The following is a 10,541-nucleotide window of genomic DNA, read 5'->3' as shown; positions in this document are numbered from 1 at the left end:
GAAACTAATAAACAACGCGAGAAACCAAAGAGAAAAAGACCTTGAAGACTCCGCTTTTTTCTCGCGTCTGGCTCGGGGCCTTCAGAGGGCAAAAAGGGCCCACTCGAACCACCACCTGAATCTCGGGAAAAGAAAACCAAACCTGAGATTTGCCCATGGTCATTGGTTTGGGTGATCAGTCTTTACTTAAGAACTGGTTTTGCTGGCTTGAAGGGAATTGCTTCAATGTTGCTTCAAATAGAACTCACTATACTGGAAGCTATAGTTCTCTGTACTGGGTAGTAAGTAATTCTGAGAAAGATCTTTTCATTTAATCATGACCATAATAAACTCTTTATTTGCCTTCAAATATAACCTTCGTGCCATGGAACACAGTTATATAAAGGTTCAATTACACCTATACTATCCTTTAAACACAAACTACTGACTAAGTCTATGGCTGCATCCAGCGGCGTCCGGGCTCTTCTCTGAGAAGTCGAGGAAGCAAGGAGGTCCTTTCTGCACCTTGTGACTCAACAGGAGCGTCCTGCCTGCTCCCTGCACAGCTCTCCAGGTGGTCCTGCTGGTCCCGGGCCAGCTGTGACTGCAGCAGGGACACCTGGAAGAGGCAAAGGCCCGGCTCAGACAAGCCCACGCTGGCAGGAGCATCCGCAGCCCCACGGAACCGGCTGTCGGGGCAGACACAGCCTCCAAGTCCAGCCCTCACCAACACTCTGCCCTTGGGGAAGGGGAAAGGAACAGGCTCCCAGACTGCCCCTCAACAGAGCTCAGAGGATCAACAGGTCCACTTCATGGCTGGCAAACCCTTCCCACGTACATCCCTCAGCCACCACAGGTCTATTAGAGAGAGTTCCAACAGCATTTAGGAACCCAACTCTGATTTCCAAAGCACAGACTTGGGCCACTGACCCCTTTCTCCACAGGCTGTGCCTCAGCACAAGGGCTACTGCTCCTCTGAGCTACTGAAGGACTCTTCCTGAGACGCCGATATAGTCTGCCGGTCAGACTGGGAGACAGGCAACATAAAGTGTCTGGGGGGAACACTCTCCTAAAAGTTCTGATTCTTCTCCCTTCAGGTTCCACCAGCATGTTGGATGGGAGAAAGGGTCACAGAAACCTGTCAGCAAGCGTGGAGCAAAAGGATCTGTGGCCATCAGGGCATGGAGATCTCTGCTCTGAGACTCTGAATTGCACCAGACAACACTGGGGGCAAAAAGCTCTCTCTGGGGGCTGTGCAAGAGAGGTCAGTGAGTGTCTGGGGACACGGGGCCAGAGAGGCAGCAGAGTGAAGGTGCCTTTGTTAAAGCCATGGGCTGCCACAAGAGAGAGAACAAACAGAAGGGTGTGCCCAGAGCAGGCACAGGCAGAGGCAAGGAAACAAGCAGAGATCTCCAAAGCACTGCCTGGGCTAACATGTTGTGTTCCAGAGCAGCCCCAAGGCTCTGCACAGGCAGCGCACTTTACCTGCTCGCCAGTTCTCCTGGGCTCAGTAGTTGATTCAGGCTTCTTTGTCTTGACCTTCTGGAGTCTCACACGCAGCTGGGACACTGCAGCCCGCAGCACTTGCACAGAGTCCTTCAAGCGCCGTTCTCTTGCTCGGGACTCCTCCAGCTGCTGCAGCAGCTGCTTCTCTCGAGCTGCCTGGGTAGCCTCCATCTGCTGCACTGTGTCCTGCAGTATGTGGATCTGGAAGATGGATGCACAGAGCCTCAGGGACAGGGCTGCTTCTGAGGCTCAGAGTGGGCAGTAGGGAGAGCAAGAATGGAGAAATGACGTCAAGCAAAAAACACGCCTGAAACAGAAGGCCCAGAAGCAAGGATTGTAATGGAGACAAATGTGGAGAAAACAGGGAGAGGGAGGCAAGGGCCATCCTTGAGGCTGCAGCTCTGAACACCGGCTGAACTGGCTGTGCTGGAAGTGCCCTCCCCAGCCTGCCACAGCCACGTCTGTGTCCCCACATTGCTCAGGGCCTGGCACAGGCACCAACTCTGCCTGGGACAACACTGCTAACAGAGGGACAGAGAAGCTCCAAAGGAGTCCGCTGCAGCCTCTCCTCCCACATTTCCTGCTGGGAGCCGGCAGAGAATGGGTGAAAACAGTGGCAGCACGCGGCACCACATGCAGACTTGGCCTCAGGGTTCAGCAGCAGCACAAGGCAGAGCACGGCAGCAGTGGATGCTGCCGGGAGGGAAAAGAGCTTGGGGCCTCCCAGCCAAAGGTGGTGGTGTGTGTCCCTGGAGAAGAGGATGCCAGTGCACTGCTTACCAGGGCGTGGAGCTCGTCCACTTCTCTTCTATATTCAGAACAGAGCTGCAGGGTCTCCTGAAGAGCAGAACGAAGCTCAGTCACCTGAGTGTTCAGTGCCAGGTTCTTTTCTTCCAGCGATCTGAGGCACGGGTTCTGTGATCTACAAGTTGCAAATATGGAGAGACATGAGTTGCTTGCTCCTGACTCCCACAGTCAGGTATTCCAGGACAACATGGCTCAAGATCCCCACACCTGAGTATGAAAAATGGGAGGCATGGAAAGTCGTCCAGAGAAGGCACATTTGTGCCATTTCAATGGCAAAGCAGGGCCCTCTGAGGGAGTGCCCAGGCCTTCCTTATGGCCTGGCACAGCACAGATAGCCCAGCCCAGCTTGACTTCAAGAGCCAAGCCTTCAGTTGCTGTTCCTGACCTATGACACTGGGTAGCTGCGCCCAAACAGGCCGGGCTGGCGAGCGAAAGCCCAGCCCCTGCTCACAGCCCTTCTCTCCTCAGCACTTCTAAGCTGCTCTGCTGGGGGACAGAACAGATTCTTGTCCTGGCTGACTCCTGACGCTGTAATGCTCTTGATAATGGACATGAAGGTACATCATCTTCCAGACACCCTGTCTTTAAGAGACTTGCAAACTACTTTGCATGATACAGTAAAATCTCATGGCCATGGCAGCACTTGTAAAAAATCAGAACACACGGATTTTTCTCTGAACAACAACTACCTGAATGAAGAGACTGCAGTTTAAACTCTTGCAAGGTCAAGGAGTAGACTTGCCAGCTTTGTTTTAGTGTTGCTGGCTAAGCAGGCAGTAGCCCAAGTGACTTGTCCACCTTTACAGAGTGCGAGGGACCATCCAAAGGGGCCTTGGCGGGTTTGGCAGGTGGCTGCCCATCAACAATCAGCAAGAATCCTCAGAGGCTGTTGAGAATTCCAAAGAGCTTTTCCTGCTGCTCTCTAAGCAGTTCTAGGATCTGCCCCACACTTCTCAAGAGTGTGCTTGGAAGCAGAAGGCCCTCAAGACATTCAGCAGCAGCCTCTGGCTTCGTGCTACTCCCAATGTCCAAAGGTAAGAGCCTGGAATGCTGAAGATGAATCTTCAGTTCCAGAGATCGGGATCATGTCAAGCTACTTTGTAAGGAATGAGGGATATTCAATGCCCAGAACCAGGAACCAAACCCAAGAGACACGTGTGGTTTCACTCAACATCTGCATGGTTTAACTACTACTCAATTCAGGGTGGGTGGCTTGCTTTGGACTTCCCACAGGAGTGTGCTCAGCGGCACAAACAGGAGCCCAAGGCTCACGAGAGCTTTGCTGGCTTTAGGTGCCAGAAAAATAATCTTCACATGGTGGCATAGTTTTGGTTTTTTTTCTTGAGACTCTTCCATATTCTGTCCATAGAGTGTAAAAACATCTGGAAAGGATCTGCTCCCTGCCTTTACCTGGTCTCTGCCAGCTGCTTGGAAAGGTCATGTCTGTGCTGCTCCACGGCTGCCAGTTGGCCCTCAAGGGCAGCCTTCTCCTGGCACAGCAGCTCCTTCTCTCTGCACACCTGGGCCAGTGTGTGCCCTTGGCCAGAGGATTCCCGGTGCAGCCGCTCCAGAGCCCTCCTTGACGACTCTTGCTGCTGGGAAACCTGGAAGCGGGACAAGGTACAGGTCGAGCCCTTCCTCAGGAGCCCTGTGCAGAGCCAGCCAGTGCCAGCTCGCAGGCAGCCAGAGGACAAGGAGCACCTGTGCTCTGGGCTCAAAGTTTCACAGCATCTGCCCTATGCTGCTCTGATACCCTGAGCTCCAAAAGCCTCTGGCACTGCTCCCTTGCAAGTGCTGTGTCAGGCCCTGCTGGCTTTCCTGGGACCAGACAGCTCCTTCCCAACAAACATCCCTACTCCTGACTCCGTGTCGTCACTCAGAATTACCACATCTCCTACTACTGCCAAAACAATTTACTCTGAGCACCAGCAGTGCAGACGCTTTTCAGGCACTGGTCCAAAGCTCTGCTGGGTTTAGTCCCTCACTCTGCTCACCTGCTCTATTCCTTTCCACACCAAATCCAAGTTCCCATGTGTTCCCGCCCCTTGTGTGGGCACAGAAGAAGCAGCTCCCCATGCCCAGCTTTTGGCCTGGAGCTGATTGGAACAGCAAACTCCAGAGCTGTGTCAATCATTCCGGGCATGCCAGGAAACAGTCTGGCGGTCAATGGTCTCTGGCTGGAGCCAGGCACACAGACAAGGCTGCCTGCTGCAGCCCAGGCTGCCTTGCCCAAGCAGGCCTGGACTGACGGGGATATAGAGTCCCACCTCTTTATGGGAAACCTCATTGGAATAATTCAGGGATGTTGTAGTGGACTAAAGGTCAATGCCAGGGCCTACCTGGAGATGAGACTGGCCCATGCCAGTGTCAGGAGCCCTTCCCTTTGGGATTGCCAAATCTTTCTTCCAAGTCCTATTGGCAATTTCACTCTTGTGCGGTGCAGCACTCAGGACTTGAGCGTCCTGTCTCCCTTTGAGTTCTTTTCCTGTCAGATTCAAGGTGGCAGCAGCCCCATGCTCCAAGTCCTCCTGCATGCCTTCCCTCTCCATTTCTGGTTGCTGGGTTATATCATTCCAACTTTGCATGTGGGGTGCACGCATTTCATTCTTCTTTTCCAGATCTCTCATCTTCTGCTCGTACAATTCCCGTTCATGCTGCCAAAACAGGGAGAAAAAGGGTCCCTCATTCCCTCTCTCAGTTTGCTTTTCATACCACAAATGGACTCCTGCAGCAGGGGCAGGCATGAGCTGCCCCTCTCTCTCTGCCTCTCGGGATGCCGCAGACCTTTGCTGGGCCCCCCTTGATGCTGCATCTTTCCCAGCTCACTCAGCCCCTCCCAGCTTCCTTTCTGCCCTTCCCCGACCTCTTGCAGCTCCACTCCCCTGTTCCTTTGGGGAGGAGCTGCCAGAACTGCAGCCAGGATTTCAAGTCCACGCCAAGCAGGATTTAGGCAGTGCCACGAGGCTGTGCTCTCCATCAGGGAGGAAGGGAAGAGCAAACACCCCCAGCATTTCATTCCCTGGAGCTGGGCCCAACAGGACTGGATTCTCACCTCTCCTGTGTAGAGTTTCCATGGCACCATCCCCATGGCACCACTGCCCTCTTGGAGCAGCCGTGGCCAGACCAGTCTGTCATTCTCTGCTGCCACTCAGGACGAGTCCTGCCCTTGCAGGCACGTTGTATTGCACTAAGTAGTTAGTTCGTTTTGCACTGGGTGTTCCTGGTCACACTTTCCCGTGCACCTTTGCGCCCTCTTCACCTGATACCCTCTATCTCTCCCCTCCCCCTGAGTCAGCCCCCACTGGTCAACAGACTCCCCTCCCCTCCCCCTCTCCCCTAGGGCTTCAAACTCCCCACACGGGGGATCTCACCCTCTCTTTTCTCCTAGACATTAAGGTGTGAGTTCTACATTAAACTTGTGGGACTGTTCCCACGAGCAATAAGAGCGCCTTTTGTCTTTGATCATCGCCCTAGCCCAGATTCCCCCCTGAGATCCACAGCTAGCCAGGGCCGGACCGAGGGCTGAAGGAACTAGGGCACAGGCACACGTCCTTATCTGGATCAGCATTTGGCTTTCCCCTCTTCTCTCCCCACTGGCTGCTCTCAGATGGCCAAGGCCGAACACATTTCTATTAACAGCAAACTTGCTCTTCTCACCACTCCTCCAAGGTCCAGATATTTAGAAATCTCAACATGGGTTTGGACACTAAAAATTGCCCAAACTATGCAATGTCACTAGAGACAGTGTGAACATTGAGAACTAAAACTTCTAGGGCACTGAATTCGCACCTGGAGGAAAACCAGCAGCCTCAGCACCACCTGGCTTTGGCATGACTACAATATCTTTTCCTCCTTTTTCAGAAGAATGAAATTAGAAATGTTAAACTGGAAAAAGGAGCTCCTTAGAACTAGTAATGCAAGGTCCAATCATAGCCAGGAAACGGCCCTTTGTAGCATCTGCCAATCTCACCTGCATATCCTTCCTTTCCTTCTCCAGGCTCTCCAACTGCCTTTGCAGAGATGTCACCTTCTGACGAAGAGCCACAGCCTCTTGCTTCAGGACACCTTGAAAAGAGGTATTCTGGTGTTCTGCTCTCCACATTGCTGCAGGAGGGAAGGGGAAGGACAAGAAGGGGGAAAGCAAAGCAAAAGCAAACTGATGTGCATCCTGCAGAGCCAACAGCACCGTCTTCTCTGCCTGCCTGTCTTTGCCAGGCCCTAAGCCCACAAGGGCGCCAAAACTGACAGAAATGAAGGAAGCTTCCAGGCAGAGAGAAAAGCAGGAATGGAAGGGGCAAGGTTCAGAAGAGTAGGGAAGTGTCTTTGCTCCTGGACTTGTGCAGAGTGAGCAATCCAAGAGAGACAAAGGAGCAGGAATGCCTGTGCAGCCGTGCTCCAGACAGGCCAATAGCCTGGAGGCTCTGGCAGGGCCTGGAGTTTGGGGGAACGGAGCTGAGGCAGCCAGCTACAGCTCCTTAGCACAGACAGGGCACCTGAAAGGCACCAGCTGTGCACGGGATCAGCCACAGCACAGCCAGATGGCACTGCCAGCCATGGCATCTTTCTTGAGAAAAAGCTTCCACTGGCACTAGGATGGATAAATCTCCTGCTGATCGTTTTCCCCCTCTGCCATCCCTGGGCACTTTTATTCTGTGTGGCATCAGACATCCTCGCTGGCAAGACAGGATGGGGCAATGGGTGGAAGAGGAAAAGCTGTACCTTGCTCACTTTCCTCCAGCTGTTTCAGCAGCTTCTGATTCTTGGCATTTAGTTGGTCTCTCTGAGCCTTTGTATTCCGCAGCTTCATCTTCAGGGCCTTACACTGTATGACCATGGCCTCTGCTTTTTTCTCAGAGCTCTGGAGCCGCACACGAAGCTCAGACACCTCAGTTTCCAGCAGCTGCTTCTCTCGAGCTGCCTTCTCCTTCACTGCGTCCTGCAGGGTGTGGATTTGGAAGATGGATGCACAGAGCCTCAGGGACAGGGCTGCTTCTGAGGCTCAGAGTGGGCAGTAGGGAGAGCAAGAATGGAGAAATGACTTCAAGCAAAAAACACGCTGGAAATAGAAAGCCCAGAAGCAAGGATTGTAATGGAGACAAATGTGGAGAAAACAGGGAGAGGGAGGCAAGGGCCATCCTTGAGGCTGCAGCTCTGAACACCGGCTGAACTGGCTGTGCTGGAAGTGCCCTCCCCAGCCTGCCACAGCCACGTCTGTGTCCCCACATTGCTCAGGGCCTGGCACAGGCACCAACTCTGCCTGGGACAACACTGCTAACAGAGGGACAGAGAATCTCCAGAGGAGTCCGCTGCAGCCTCTCCTCCCACATTTCCTGCTGGGAGCCGGCAGAGAATGGGTGAAAACAGTGGCAGCACGCGGCACCACATGCAGACTTGGCCTCAGGGTTCAGCAGCAGCACAAAGCAGAGCACGGCAGCAGTGGATGCTGCTGGGAGGGAAAAGAGCTTGGGGCCTCCCAGCCAAAGGTGGTGGTGTGTGTCCCTGGAGAAGAGGATGCCAGTGCACTGCTTACCTGGGCGTTGAGCTCGTCCACTTCTCTTCTATATTCAGAACAGAGCTGCTGGGTCTCCTGAAGAGCAGAACGAAGCTGAGTCACCTGAGTGTTCAGTGCCAGGTTCTTTTCTTCCAGCGATCTGAGGCACAGGTTCTTTTCCTCCAGAGACAGAATCAGCCTAGAAGGGAAGCATGCAACTCCTTACTCCATGATATCACATTCCATGAATCCTTAGTACTTCCATCACCTCAGGGAGAAATGCTCTGTCTGATGAGGTTTCTCTAAACAACTTGGCTGTTTGTTCCCCCTGCAGTCCCAGCCCAGCATGTGCCCACTCTGCTTTTGTTCCTGAAAGAACAGGGAGTTCCTGCCTACATGCCCAAACTTCTTTTTGAGATGAGAATGTGAGTACAAACCTAACAAAGTCTTGCAATGAAGACATTAGGGGAGAGGAAGAATTTGCTTCTAACTAACCATGCTCCAAGGGGGAGAGGTTGGGCCAAAATGGAAGAGACTTTTCCTTCCCCCATCTTGTATGTCCAGGCAGGAGGAGCAGCACCCTACAGCCAGGGGATCTCTGGCAAGTTCCCTAAGATTTACCCGCACCCATCCTACTGTCAGTTGCAGGAACAAAGGCCAAAGGCAGAAGTGGCAACGGAGGCTTGAAGCACAACCTGATGGCAGATGCAGAAACCTCCAGGCAAGCAAGAGTGCCCTGCCTTTGCTTTGTCGTCGTCTTCTTGGAAGAAGAATCCGGTGGCACTGAAGACTGGCAGGACTTGATCAGCTGGAGGAGCCCCCCTAACCCTGGTCTTGTTTCTTGCATTCTCTGCACAGTCACTAACGCCTGTGACTGTGGAGGGTGTCAGGGACCCTGCTTGACCCCTCTGGGCACTGGGGGCATTTTATGAGGAACAATGCAATGGAGACATTCTGGTTTCTTGGGTGCCTCTGAGGGCAGTCTGGCCTAGGTCTGCAATCAGGGCCTTAAGATGGTTCTGCCCAGCAAAGGCATCAGACGCCAGGCTGATCCAGATCCCAAGGGCTTCAAGTTACAGGAGCCAAGGTGCAGCTGATGGATGTATCCAGCTCCTTGCACTGCAGCTTGGGCAGTGTTAACACACCCACCTAACGTACACAACACAACATTCCCTGGAGGGAAGGAGCTACCCCCAAAGCCTTGCTTTGCAGAAAAACTCTAACTGGAGGTTTAAAGGGAAAGACAATGAAGGTAAAGACAATGACACCTGTCTGCACGGACAATTCACTTACCTGGCTTTTTCACTCTCTAGGGCATTCACAGAAGCCTGCAATTCTGAATTTTGCCATGCCACTTCTGCCCAATGACTCCTTTCCCTCTCCAAGTTCTGCAGGTGCACTTGCAGCTCATTTTTCTGATCTTCTACTTCCTCCAGCATCTTCTGGACTCGCTCATCCTCCAACAGCTTCTGCCTTGACTCTTCCTGGGCCTCCCTCACAACTTGCTGGGCTCTCTGGACAATTCTTTCCTGGGACTCTCGGGAGGCTGCCAGCTGGGATGTCAACTCTCCCACCTGCAGTCAAGCAGAACAGAGCAGTCAGAGGCTACAGCCACAGCCTGTCACTGTCAGCCACAGCAGAGGCTGTGAGGAAAGGGAAAGGACAACTTTCCATTGCTCCCAGTCCTGAGAGCACCAGATTCTCAATGGATATGGACAAGGTGTTTCAATCTCGAAGTGGCCCACCAAGGGCAACTGAAAAAGCACCTCCAAAACCAAGGCCAGCAGTAGGAGGCCAGCAGGAATGCATGCTGATGGTTCCCTGGCCAACAGCCCAGAAGACTAGCCCAGCTGTCCAGGGCAGCAGCTGAGATTCAGCAGAGCAAAACCTCTGCTGTGTATTTGCCAAATCTACCACATACCCCAGAACTGAGACTGTGTGACAGACCGTCGGAAACAAGCCCTTCTCTCGCAGCTCTCCTGTAACACCCAACGCAAACCTCCCCTGGTACAGCCTGGGGCCATTTCCTCTTGTCCTGTCCCTTGTTCCCTGGGAGCAGAGCCCGACCCTCACCTGGCTGCACCTTCCTGCCACAGGGAGTTGTAAAGAGCAAGAAGGTGCCCCCGGAGCCTCCTTTCCTCCAGGCTGAGCCCCTCCAGCTCCCTCAGCTGCTCCTCATCACACCTGTGCTCCAGACCCTTCCCCAGCTCTGTTCCCTGTTTTAGAGGCTCTGTGGCTGCCCAAAGCAACAAATTCTGCAGAAGCAGGCAACACTTTGCTCATGAACATGCCTATCCCTGGCTAATAAATGCGTATGCCGCCTTCAGCCAGGTGTGCACCGCAGTGTCCCTGTCTTCTACTGCCAGAAACAGTATCTGGGCTGAAGTGCTTGGCACAACTCCCAGTCCCACGGGTGCTGCCTCGGAATAAGGTGTCCAGAGCCACGGTAACATCATCCTTCTTTTGCCCCAGCAGATTCCTCTGAAGCTGCAATTACTCCAATGTCTGCCTCTTGACTTCCCACTGGCTCTGCAATGATGGGTCTTGTCCCTCGAGTGCAGCCAAGTCCTCCACTGTACAAGAAGGGCCAAGACAAGTTTTCAACGGAAAACCAGTCTCATTTCCAAAACCAACCTCCATCCTGTCCTGCTGCTCTGCCTTTTCTGCCTGGGCTGACGCTTCCTTCTGCTGCTTGGTGTTCTTCTGACGCAGAAAAAAGGCTCCTGGCTCCGGGATCCTAGTGCATTGATACAGCATT

General features: G+C 53.3%; 1 protein-coding gene across 1 annotated transcript; it reads right to left on the bottom strand.

Moving 5' to 3' along the window:
- Window positions 1-375: 375 nt before the first annotated feature.
- Window positions 376-2,858, bottom strand: LOC136298502 (coiled-coil alpha-helical rod protein 1-like). Its single transcript, XM_066199242.1, has 4 exons — window positions 2,854-2,858; window positions 2,266-2,407; window positions 1,465-1,686; window positions 376-598 (listed from the first exon to the last, which is right to left on the bottom strand). Exons 1-4 carry the CDS (start codon window positions 2,856-2,858, stop codon window positions 434-436), a joined length of 534 nt encoding a protein of 177 aa, XP_066055339.1. The 3' UTR covers window positions 376-433.
- Between the last annotated feature and the right edge of the window lie 7,683 nt (window positions 2,859-10,541).

This window comes from Chamaea fasciata, unplaced genomic scaffold (assembly GCF_029207755.1).
Source record: "Chamaea fasciata isolate MVZ Bird 193981 ecotype frontalis unplaced genomic scaffold, bChaFas1.0.hap1 SCAF_17, whole genome shotgun sequence".
Lineage (NCBI taxonomy): Eukaryota > Metazoa > Chordata > Aves > Passeriformes > Sylviidae > Chamaea > Chamaea fasciata.
This window is presented reverse-complemented; position numbering and strand designations above follow the sequence as displayed.

Coding starts and splice junctions, on each gene's coding strand:
- LOC136298502 (XM_066199242.1), bottom strand. Junction 1,687..2,265: donor TGGACGAGCTCCACGCCCTG/GTAAGCAGTGCA, acceptor TCCATCTTCCAG/ATCCACATACTGCAGGACAC. Junction 599..1,464: donor CCAGGAGAACTGGCGAGCAG/GTAAAGTGCGCT, acceptor TGCCTCTTCCAG/GTGTCCCTGCTGCAGTCACA.